The 11097-nt window shown below is 60.4% G+C and overlaps 2 protein-coding genes across 3 annotated transcripts; one reads left to right on the top strand and one right to left on the bottom strand.

The window, feature by feature from the left end:
- The first annotated feature begins 400 nt into the window (after positions 1 to 400).
- LOC139171675 (uncharacterized) lies at positions 401 to 6597 on the top strand. The gene is made up of 3 exons (XM_070760106.1): positions 401 to 4686; positions 5171 to 5308; positions 6068 to 6597. The coding sequence occupies exons 1-3, from the start codon at positions 3582 to 3584 to the stop codon at positions 6232 to 6234; spliced, it is 1410 nt and encodes a 469-aa protein (XP_070616207.1). The 5' UTR covers positions 401 to 3581; the 3' UTR covers positions 6235 to 6597.
- A 230-nt stretch (positions 6598 to 6827) lies between these two features.
- On the bottom strand, positions 6828 to 10661 carry RPS4X (ribosomal protein S4 X-linked). 2 transcript variants are annotated; one of them, XM_070760115.1, is made up of 7 exons: positions 10513 to 10661; positions 10214 to 10291; positions 9804 to 9984; positions 8574 to 8671; positions 7806 to 7977; positions 7460 to 7617; positions 6828 to 6996 (listed from the first exon to the last, which is right to left on the bottom strand). In XM_070760115.1, exons 1-7 carry the CDS (start codon positions 10513 to 10515, stop codon positions 6895 to 6897), a joined length of 792 nt encoding a protein of 263 aa, XP_070616216.1. In that variant the 5' UTR covers positions 10516 to 10661; the 3' UTR covers positions 6828 to 6894. The 2 variants fall into 2 exon arrangements, with proteins under 2 accessions (XP_070616216.1, XP_070616218.1); XM_070760117.1 differs by lacking the exon at positions 10513 to 10661 and adding an exon at positions 10418 to 10500.
- Between the last annotated feature and the right edge of the window lie 436 nt (positions 10662 to 11097).

Here is an 11097-nt window from a genome sequence, read left to right as displayed (position 1 = left end):
CTGTGGGACCTAACCGGTCGCTGGGATTCGTGCGGCAGAAGGTGGTCCCGGAGATACCCTGGTCCGATGGGAGAAATGTCCCGCCCACGCCCGCCTCTTCCCGCTAGCTCTCCGAGGCTTCTGCCCCTGCCATCCTGGTCGATGCATTTTGAGGTATGCGGAGCTGAGTAAATAGCTTCTCCTGGGCCTGTTTATTTGCAGATCCAACGCATCACAACTTATGTAAGTCATTCCAGTTGGCCAGGGGCCAGAGGCAGGATTGCCACAGAGCGTCGAACGTGTGACCTCTCTTAGCAATAACAGAGTCTCCCATTGTTCATTAAAGACGATCCGAAGTCCCAAAAGTGAAAGTCTGTTTTGCCTGTGAAAAAGGAGGCCACGGCAAATGGGGGGGGGGGGGGCGTGTCTTTCTATGGGGCTGGATTGCTTTGTCCAGGTGCTGGTGTCCAGTTGATGGCTCTCCTCCGACCAGGGCTGCTGCAGCCGAGAGCAAGCGGTCTCCACTCTGTCCCCCCACACAGGTGGAAGAAGGGGCTGTTCAGCAGCTGTTCTGAAGGCGGGGGCATCTGCATCCTGGCCCCTCCCTGAGCAAGCGCCCTCCAGCAACACCTCTTTCTGAGAGCAGCAGCCGCGGCACCAAAACACAGGCCTTGCCAGGAGGCGCTGGAACAAGCCGTCCTCCACGCTAACCAGGGACGGGTTGCATAACGGCGGCTTGGAAGCAGCTCCTTGCCAGGGTGGCAGCAGGCCCTGGATGGCGCCCAGGGGTGGGGCAGCCTCTCCGGGCCCAGCCCACGCAGGCACAGGTCTCCCTCTGTCCCCTCAAGACCCCAGGGGGGCTGCCGCTGGGCCCGGTGCGGGGGCTGTTCAGGTCACATGCGAGAGCCACAGGGGGCCCAGATGGCCCCAGAGGAGGCTACAAGGGGTCAGCAAGGCTGTTTGGGTGCTGCTCCCTGGTCAGCCAGCCCTGCCCACGGAGTGCCTGGCACAGGGGGCCGGCGATGGGTCAGAGCATGCAATTTCAGAGGGGCCTTTCATCCCATTTGTAGCCAGTGAGGCTGCCCTGGACCCGTGGAGTGGGGGGTGGGGGAGCTGCAGTTGAGCATGTCCTCCCCTCTGGCTTTTTTGCTGCAGTTGGAAGGACCACGTCAAAGGCACCTCCATGGCCAGGATGTAGCGCAGAGGAGAAAGCCCCCTTCTGTGCCCTAAACACGTTGGTCCTGGTGGGCCAACCTGGGCTTGGCAGGCGCTCGGAGGCTCAGCCACTCGCACCCGGCTGGCCTTTTCCTTGAGGACCTCCCGAGAACGATCCTCACAGGTACACTAGGGGTCCCAGGCGCCCGGTTGCAAGACAGGCGGTAAGCCTCCTGGCTGAAGCCCATAGTGGCGGGGCACCTGAGCTAGCAGGCGTGCCGTCAGTGTTACCTGAGGAAGGTGCAGAGGTCTGTGCCTGCTGAACCTGGTCCTGGATGCAGGGGGGCCATGGTGGGGAAGGCACGCCAGGGGCTGCCAACCTTCCCACCCGTTGTGCCAAGGCAGGGAATGGGACCAAGAATGGGTTCGCGGGGCTGATTTCGCAAGGCGGGCGGAATGCAGGCGGCTGTTATGTAACCTCCTGAAACGGGAGGCGGTCGGGGAAACAGGCCAAGGCTGCAAGCCCGGACTCCCCCCCCCCCCCAAGGCCTCCCGAGTCTTCTTACATAACAGCGTGGAACTGGGAACATTTTTCTGTGTTGTCGTCAATTTGTTTTGTTCTTTGCAGAGACGCCCCCCCTCCCTCCCGCCCCCCCACTTCCTCTGCTTCTGCTCCGCCTGACGTCAGTGGGCCAGGCCCCCCTCTGCTCCCCGAGGCCCTGGGGAAGCGTGAAGGCACCAGAGCTGGCGGAAGGAAGCGGCAGAGCAGGGGAGAAAGGCCGCCCGCCCGAGGGAGGCCGGCTAGGGGCTCCGGGCTGTTGCCTGCTGCAGAAAGGGGGGCTCGCTTGTGCCCCACCTCTAGGATGGGGCGGAGGGAGGCCTCGCACTGTCGCCCTTCTCAGACCAGCGTTCTGTGAACCATTCGATAGCTCCCTTGAGGACTGCCAAGGCTACAGGGGAGGGGGCGTGGGGGCAGCGACTGTGTCCAGACCACCGTCTCCTTCCAGGGAGGGGCAGAGTGAGGCCTGAGCCCCCTCCTGGGGGCAGAGCAACAGCGGAGGTGGCCTCCCCTCCCCTTGGCCCAAGGGGAACCCTTGCTGGGCTGTACTGCAAGCTCAGGGCGGGTGGGGGAGTCTCTGAGGATTCAGCCCCCCCCCAAATCTCCTGCAGCCCCAGACAGGCCACGCAAGGCTTGAGCCCCACACCAGCCGAAAGGCCAAGGGGCCCAAGGTCCACTGAGGAGAGAGGTGGGGCTCTGCTTGTGCCGAGAGGTGAGCAGCCGTCTCCCCCTCCGGCATCCCGGAGAGCGCAGGAGCGTTTGAGCAGCAGCAGAAATTCAGAATTTGGTGCAGGGCTCTTCAACCCACCTGTAGAAGGAGCACCGTGCACCCACCGGACGCTTCGGTCAGGTTGCCGAAAGGCAGGTCCAGTCCCCGAGCTTCATTTGGCCAAATGGTCTGAATGTTTAGTATGCATGTTGGATAGACGTTGTGTTATTAAGGGTTTTAATTAATGGTTTTATAACTTAGTTTTATATTTGACTTATTTTTATTGTCTTGTATTTTATACTGTTGTAAGCAGCCCTGAATCCTTTGAATAAATAAATAATCAACAAACTCCCCTCTGGGGCCACAGTGTCCCCCTCCCCTCAAGACCCCTCTGCTGCAGATTCTCTGGGCCGCCATGGGCTGAATGCCTGAACTGGGCTGAACCGGCATTTCACGCCTGCACGCAGCCCCCTCCTCGCCCCCCAGGTAGGGGGTGCCACTTGCAGCCTGCGGAGACCTCCTTCCCAAGTCTGCAGGCTGGGCCCCTTGTTTGCCGGGAGGGGGCAGCAGCTCCAGGGGGCACCTGGGAACCCTCCTCCCCCCCTCGCCCACTGGTTTGCAGGCAGAATTTGTCTCCTGTGGACAGCGGGCAGCAGCGTCCCCCAGCAGAAGGCCTCCAGCGCCCCCCTCTGGGCTCTCAGCATGATGCTGGGTGGGGCCCCCAGTCAACTTCCGCATGACTCTCTTGGGAGGAGTGGACGGGCTCCGGCGGCCACTCAGGTGTGCGTGTGGGGGGGTGCCAGTGTGCTCTGCCAGGGATACAGCGGGGGCAATGGGAGATGTTGCGAGAGGGAGGCTGGGGTCAGCACATGCCTGATACTTGCAACACCCCCCCTCCCGTCTAAAGTTTGCCCACCTGAAGGGGGTTCCCTTGGCAGATGCTGAGGCCCCTCCCTGGCCTTGCAGCTGAGGCAGTGTGTGTGTGTGTGTGGTGGTGTCATAGTCGTTCTTGTGATGCAGGCCACCCTGCCAGTCTAGCCCTGCTTCAGCCATGCCCTGGAAGCCCAGGCCAGGCTGGTGGTGGAGTCTCCCCTGCTGCCGGCCCTCTCTTCCTCCGGCCATGGGTACAGGGAGGGGTCGGCCCGGGGGTCATGGGCAGAGGGGCCTCGGTGGGCCAGCATGGAGCAGTACGAGCCCATCCTCAGCATCGGCCAGGGCTCCAGCGCCGAGGTCTTCCTGATGAGGAACGCAAGCACCAAGCAGCTCTTTGCCGTCAAGAAGGTCAAGACGGTGCCCGGGAAGCGGCTGCGCAGCAAGGAGGCCATCCTGCAGGAAGTGGCCATCCTGCGGCAGCTGCAGCACCCCCACGTGGTGGCCTGCCACGGGCACTTCCTGGACACAGAGGGGGCGCACGTATTCATCGTGCAGGAGTACTGCGACGGGGGCTCCCTCGACCAGCACATCCAGAAGGGGGGGCCCTTCCCCGAGCAGGTCGTCATGCGCTGGTTCGTGCAGCTGGCCCTGGCGGTGCAGTACATCCACACTCTGCGCATCCTGCACAGGGACATCAAGGCCTCCAACGTCTTCCTCACCCAGGCCCGTGTCCTCAAACTGGGGGACTTCGGCATCTCCAAGGTGATGGACGGCACCCTGGAGCTCGCCAGCACCTTTGTGGGCACCCCCTACTACCTCAGCCCCGAGCTGTGCCGGGACCTGCCCTACAGCTCCAAGGCGGACGTCTGGGCCCTGGGCTGCGTCCTCTTCGAGATGTGTGCCCTGCGGCCACCCTTCCAGGCCTTCAGCATGATCAGCCTTTTCCACAAGATCGTGAACGCCAGCCCTGGCCCCGTCCCGTCCAGCTACCCGGCCCCCCTGCACAGCCTCATCCGGAGCATCCTGCAGAAGGACCCCGAGGTCCGGCCCAGCGCCAGCACCATCCTCACCTTCCCCTACGTCCAGCAGCACCTCAGTCTTTACTTCCACCACCGAGAGCCTCGGCCACCCGGCCAGCTGCAGCTGGAAGCCCCCTGCGAAGGGGAGGGGGCCAAGCCCAGCCTGCCCGAAGCTGGCGCGGGGGGCGCCCTGGTCTCCCCAAGCGGTGCAGCCAATGCCGCCGGCTCCACCTGGCTCCCCCCTGTGCAGCACGACTGGGACCTCGCAGACAGCCTGAGTGTCTGCAGCAGCGCTTCGCAATACTCGGCCGACTTTGAGGACACCAGCACGTCTTCCGCCGGCAGCAGCTCCGACGCAGATCCCCCCGCCAACACTGAGGCAACCGAAACCTGTAAGCCCATTCTGCCAGACACAAAGGCTCCCAGAGACATCTGCCTTGCGAGCGTGCCGAAAGGCTGCCCCCCGATTCCTTGGCCACCAGCCCAGCCCACGTGCCCTCCATTGTGAAACAAGTGACCCTAAAACGCCACCCTGCGTGGGAGAACTTGGCGGTTTAGTGCAGGCTGCAGTTAAACGGGAGGCGGCAGAGTCCCTTGACCCCAGAGGTCCTCAAACTTGGCCACTTTAAGACTTGTGGCTTTCAACTCCCAGAATTCTCCAGCCAGCACAGCCTGGAAGTTGCCAAGTGGGAAGACCTCTGCTCTACCCCAAGGGCCCCGGGCAGCTTGCCAATAAGAGGCCAGCCTGACCTCCAGCCCTTTCGAGGCGGAGCCCCGTGCCCCTCTTAGAAAGGCAGGCGTGGGCTGGGATGGCTCTGGAGGGCGCTAAGGGCCCAGCCCAGCCCAGCCAACCCGCTTCCCCTTCCCTCCCCTCAGCTTCAGAGGACACCTGGGAGCCCCGGGACTTTGAGGACTCGGAGGAGGCCGCCCTGGCCGACGCGGTGGACACGCTGGAGTGGGCCATGCAAGACAGCAAGTCCTCTTCGGCCGCTGGGAGCCTGCAGAAGCACACGGGTGAGTGAGGGAGGCCACCCTGTCCCGCAGCCGAGCCCCCCTTCCTCTGGCACCAGCTTCTCTCTCCCCCCCTACCCCCCCCAAGAACCACCCTGCCCCCACCCTGCCCCCCTTCCGGAAAGCCTTAGGCATCTTTCACAAAGGATGTTTTCATAAGGGGCTTAAAATTGTTTCTTAGATGCTTTTACTGTAAGGCGCCCAGGGTCCTTCAGGAGTTGGGCGGCATAAAAATTAGATTAATTAATTAAACAGGGGCAGTGCCAGGTTCCCCTTGGCAGCAGCATGGAGCACCTGGCTATTTCTGCTGGGGCTTGCCTGGACCCCTTGCTTGGACCTCTGCAGGGCTCCCCCCCCCCCCAAAGAATCGAACAGAGCAAGCAAGCACCAAGCAGCCCCCAGCATGTTGAGGTAGCCTGCAGGGGGGGGGGGGCATTTATTATAATTCAAGGGTCACCTGGCAACCCCAGAAGCCTCTGCTGCAAACTCACTCGGTTGCCCAAGAGGACCTGCAGTTTTCCGTTACTCCTGAAGCCCCCACCCTCAATTTGGCCTTTCTCTGCAAACTGGCCCATCCTTACCCAGTCCAGGTGGCCACAGCTGGCTTCAGCCCCCCTCCCCCAGAGAACACCAACTGACCCGCTGGTGCTCTTTTGACCTGGGGGCCAGAGAGAAGCGTTTGGCCCCTCCCACCCATGGAGGGTCCTGGTGGGGCGCCCAGCTGCCACTCACAAACCAGGCTTCTGCCGTTGCTGTTTTCAGATGGAAGCGACTTTGGCGGAAGCGACTCGGGCAGCTTTGCCTCCAAGGACTCGGAGGGCCGGCCGTGTTCCGAAGACTCCGAGCCCGCAGAGGTCGGCTGTTTGCGGCGAAGTCTAGACCTGCAACATGGCGGGGGGAGCACCGCGGGCAAACCCAAGCGGGCGTGAGGGGCTGCGGCCGGCCCTGCTAACCCTGGAAACCAGTGAAGGCGGGATGTCCCATGCAGCCCCCCTGCAGCCCCCCACCCCCCGATCTCAGCTCCGAGGCTTCTGCAATGCAGGGGGGGCCGAGTTGTTCTATTCCCAGATTTAAATCTTTGTGCGGCCTGAACCGAGATCCTTTTTTGTAAAGAGATTTTATAAAGAACCGCCCGAAAGAACTGACCCAGTAAACCTGCGAGACTTGCTAAGGATAAAGCCACTGGAACCAACTGCCACCTCTCTTCAGTAAGTGCCTCCCCCTCCTCCTCCTCCTCCGTCCCCCCTCACTTGCGTACACACGACACGTGTTCATAAAATCTACAGACTGACCTCCACGTCGCACCTGCGTGTTTCTTTCGCCAACAGAGAAATCAGGCGGCTTATGTTCCCCCCACAAGGACAGAAATATTGAACTGGGGAACTATAACCCAAGAGGAATGGGAACAGCGGGAGGCACCCGGGGGGGGGGGGGAGGCCTCACGGAATCCCCCCCCCCCCCCGTGTTCTCTGCTGCAGAACACACAAAGGCCCCTGGACAGGCGAGGAGAGGGCAGCCCAGAGAGGAGAATGAAAACCTTTATTTATCGAACTCAATCTGGATGGGGGTTTGGGCAGCACCGCGGGGGCTCAGCCACTGCTCTGCTTAGCGGCCAGCCTCTTGTCCCTCTCTTCAGCAATGGTCAGCCGGATGCCCTTCCCACGAGGCAGAGAGATCCAAGGCTTGTTACCCTGGAGTTCAAAAGGGAAACACGTTAGGGGGGGGATAGGTTGCTCTGCCCACCCTCCCGAAACACCCCGTCTTTCTTCCGAACCGAAAGGTCTGGTTGCTTGGGAGGTGGTCAGTAGTTTTGGGCCCAACTGAAGGGATTCGAGGCGCCCAGAGTCCTCTGGAGCATACAAACCTTGTTAAACATTAGTTTTATGATTTCTGAGCTGTTTAGGAATTTGAGAATTTATCAATAAAAATTCAGAAACCATAAAATTACGATGGCAGGATTTAAGAATGCAGACAGAAGCCAAACCCACGGCTGCTCAGCCAGGAGGGAAGACGGGGGGCAGATCCAGGCCCCACAATCTCAGGAGGGCCGCCAGTGGCTCCCCTTGTCCACTCTCGGGGCTCCACAAAGGGGGCTGTGCGAAGCGCCCGGCCAATTCCCTGCCCTGCACGGCAGAACCGCTGCCAGCCACTCACCTTCCCAATCACAAAGATGTTGGACAGCCGGGTGGCAAAACTATTGCCATTCGCATCTTTCACGTGAACCACGTCGAAAGAGCCAGGGTGCCGCTCCCGGTTGGTGATCACCCCAATACGGCCCAAGTTCGCTCCTCCGGTCACCATGCACAGGTTGCCTGCAGGAGGGAGAAGCAGCGGTGGCCCCAGTTCCTGACCCCATGACTGACCCTCGGCCCCAGCGCGGCTGCTCCATGGAAACCACGGCCCACCCTCATCCAAAGAGCGGGGGTTTCGCTCCCCCCGCGGCAGACACGAGCTACGACCCCCGAAGACGGACCCACGGTTCAGCCCCTTTGAAACAAACCTGTGTCGAACTTGATGAAGTCTGTGATCTTGCCTGTCTCCAAATCAATCTGGATGGTGTCATTCACTTTGATGAGCGGGTCTGGATACCGGATGGTTCGGGCATCGTGAGTGACAAGGTGAGGAATTCCTTTGGTGCCCACGAAAATCTTCCTAACCTTACACAGCTTGTACTGGGGAGAGAACCAGACGAGCGAATTATGTGGGCCATCACGTACTGTTAAAAGGAGGGCAGGCCCCTCTTCCCCCACTGCGTAGACCCTGCTGCTGCTTAGGGCAAGGGGGGAGGGATGCTTCAGACCCCTCCCCCAATAATCCCTTTCCTCCAGGCTGCAGGGCCAAGGGGCTCCCGCTAACCCTCTGGGACTGGGAGCAGATCCGAGGAACCAGCTTTGCACCAGACACGATTGTGTTATTAACAAACCCCCCAAATTTTAGCAGCTGGGGGGGGGGGGGATCTCCTCTGCCTACCCTGGGACTCAAAGGCTTAGGGTGAAAACCCACCTCTGCGAAGGGTCCCAGCCCAGACCCTCCCAACATTGAGAGCAGGAACCTGGCAAGACGCACTCAGCTAGCCAGGAAGTTCAGAGGTCAATTTTAGTAGCCACCCTCCAAAAACAGGACTTAAATAAGGCAGCAACCACCTGTTCAGTCTGGCGGAAGACACCAGGACAAGCGTCCGGAAGCAGCATCGCTTGTTCTGACCAATGTCCATTCAGTCAAGGAATGCAAGCCCGTCTTTCCAGAGCGGGTTGTCCAGCAGGCTCACCTTGGCTTCTTCTGGTGTGATGCGGTGAACGGCAAAGCGCCCCTTGGTGTCGTACACCAGGCGGAAGTGCTCAGCTGTTTTTTCAATGCTGATCACATCTGAGGAGGGAGGAGCCAAAAAACAAATAATAATAATAATAATAATAATAATAATAATAATAATAAATTAGATTTGTATGCTGCCCTTCTCCGAAGACTCGGGGCGGCTCACAACAGTAACAAGAAACAGTGTAACAATGGGACAAATCTAATAATAAAAAATATAAAAACCCCAACAATTAAAAACCATACACACATACACACCAAACATGAAATATAAGAAGCCTGGGGGAGATGTCTTAGTTCCCCCATGCCTGGCGATACAGGTGGGTCCTGAGTAACTTGCGAAAGACAAGGAGGGTGGGGGCCGTTCTAATCTCCGGGGGAAGTTGATTCCAGAGGGCCAGGGCCGCCACAGAGAAGGCTCTTCCCCTGGGACCCGCCAAACCACATTGTTTGGTCGACAGGACCCGGAGAAGGCCAACTCTGCGGGACCTTATCGGCTGCTGGGATTCATGCGGTAGAAGGCGGTTCCGGAGGAATTCTGGTCCAATGCCATGAAGGGCTTTAAAGGTCATTACCAACACTTTGAATTGTGACCGGAAACTGATTGGCAGCCAGTGCAGACCACGGAGTGTTGTAGAAACGTGGGCGAATCTAGGAAGCCCCACGATGGCCCTTGCGGCCGCATTCTGCACAATCTGAAGTTTCCGAACCCTTTTCAGAGGTAGCCCCATGTAGAGAGCGTTGCAGTAATCAAACCTTGAGGGGATGAGGGCATGAGCGACTGTGAGCAATGACTCCCTGTCCAAATAGGGCCACAACTGGTGCACCAGGCGGACCCGGGCAAACGCCCCCCTCACCACAGCCGAAAGATGATGTTCCAATGTGAGCTGTGGATTGAGTTGGACGCCCAAGTTGCGGACCCTCTCCGAGGTCAATAATTCCCCTCCCCCCAGGGTAATGGACGGACAGATGGAATTGTCCTTGGGTGGGTGGGGTGGGGTTGGTTCCCACCACAGGAAAACTGATGGCGCTTAGGGAAGAAGGTGGCCCCTAACAGCTGCGGAGTGGACTCTACAGAAGCGCTGTGCTGGAATTGTGTTTCCCAGGTGGGCAGGGGCCTTAAGGAAATGTCCAAAGGCCGCCCCTCCCTCTCTCCCCAGACCAGCGCGGACCAACTGGCACTGACCCATGAATCCAGCCGGGTAAGTAATGTCTGTCCGGACTTTGCCATCGATCTTAATAAAGCGCTGCATGCAGATCTTCTTGACCTCGTCGCCGGTCAGAGCGTATTTAAGTCTATTCCTGAGGAAAATGATGAGCGGGAGGCATTCCCTCAGTTTGTGGGGGCCTGTTGATGGACGGGGGGCCTGCAAGTACAAAGGCAGCGCGAAGTCACACACCGGACACAGGATTCCCGCAAAGCCATTGGGAGAAAGCAGCAAGGAGACCCGCCACCTATTCCTAACCCCCCCCCCCCCCGCGGCAGCGCTCGCGGCCCCTGCTTCTGCCTGGGCCGCTCTGGCCGCCCGCGCTCGGAGGGCAAGAGGCCTCCCTCACCCTCCCCAACCCCCCAGCGCCCCCTCCCCGGAGACTCACAAAGACGCCCGTCAGCTTGTCCAGCATCCAGTGCTTCGGGGCGGCCACGCGCTTCAGGTGCTTCTTGGGTCCTCGAGCCTGCAGCAAGAGTCGCGCCGGGCAGCGGTTGGCGGCGGGCGGGCAGAGCCATCGCGCCCCTCCCAACGGGCCTGCAGACCCCCAGCCCCCTCGGGGTAACGGCCGCGCGGGGCCCTGTCGGCCTGCCTGTCCTCCTGCCGCCAACCGGGGCGCTCCGCTCGGAGCAGGCCGACGGATGGCGAGGGATTCCGGGAGGCGCGAGCCCACAGCCGCGTACTCACCATGGCCGCGTTCCGCCGGGAAAAGGCCGCCGCTACCACCCCCGACCGGATATCCGGGCTGAAGTACGGTGGCTCTGCGCGCCCAGAAAGTCTCGGGAGCGATAGCGAGCAGCTCCCCCTAGCGGCCGCGATGGTTCTTACTCCGACAGAAGAGACTCTCCATCACCTCCGCCCGCCCACGCAGCGCAGCTGGTCTCGAGTCAGAGCACGCATGCGCTGGCGAAATGCAATTGGCGGAAGGGGACTCTTTGCTGCCCCTATCGACAAGCCGCATCTGGCACTTCCTCGTTCCCCCCTCTGTTTATCTTTTGCGTTTTGAGCAGAGGTTATTCAGTCACACAACAAAAGCCACACACACACACACACACACACAGACAGGCGGCTGGACCAACAGAAACTTGCCCTTCCCAACAGGTCCAGCTGCAGGTCTTGGCGGTGGCAGCAGCAGCAGCTCCCCATTCCGCAGAGTGGGAGCAGGCCTGCACTGGGGCAATGCAGCCGGACACCTGGAGCCTCCACCTACGGCATCGCCTGCCCGGCCACCACTGCCAGAAACGGGGGGGGGGGAGTTGACTGCAGAGCCCA

The sequence above is a fragment of the Erythrolamprus reginae genome, chromosome 8 (genome assembly GCF_031021105.1).
Source record: "Erythrolamprus reginae isolate rEryReg1 chromosome 8, rEryReg1.hap1, whole genome shotgun sequence".
Classification (NCBI taxonomy): Eukaryota; Metazoa; Chordata; class Lepidosauria; order Squamata; family Dipsadidae; genus Erythrolamprus; species Erythrolamprus reginae.
Note: the sequence above shows the minus strand (reverse complement) of the source record. Positions and strands in the feature narration are given on the sequence as shown.

Excerpts from the sequence above, each read along its gene's own strand:
- RPS4X (XM_070760115.1), bottom strand. Across the intron at positions 7,978-8,573 it reads TCACACCAGAAGAAGCCAAG|TACAAGCTGTGTAAGGTTAG; the intron begins GTGAGCCTGCTG and ends TTCTCTCCCCAG. Across the intron at positions 7,618-7,805 it reads CTTCATCAAGTTCGACACAG|GCAACCTGTGCATGGTGACC; the intron begins GTTTGTTTCAAA and ends TCCCTCCTGCAG.
- LOC139171675 (XM_070760106.1), top strand. The coding sequence starts at position 3,582 with ATGGAGCAGTACGAGCCCATCCTCAGCATCGGCCAGGGCTCCAGCGCC. Across the intron at positions 4,687-5,170 it reads CACTGAGGCAACCGAAACCT|CTTCAGAGGACACCTGGGAG; the intron begins GTAAGCCCATTC and ends CCCTCCCCTCAG. Across the intron at positions 5,309-6,067 it reads GAGCCTGCAGAAGCACACGG|ATGGAAGCGACTTTGGCGGA; the intron begins GTGAGTGAGGGA and ends TGCTGTTTTCAG.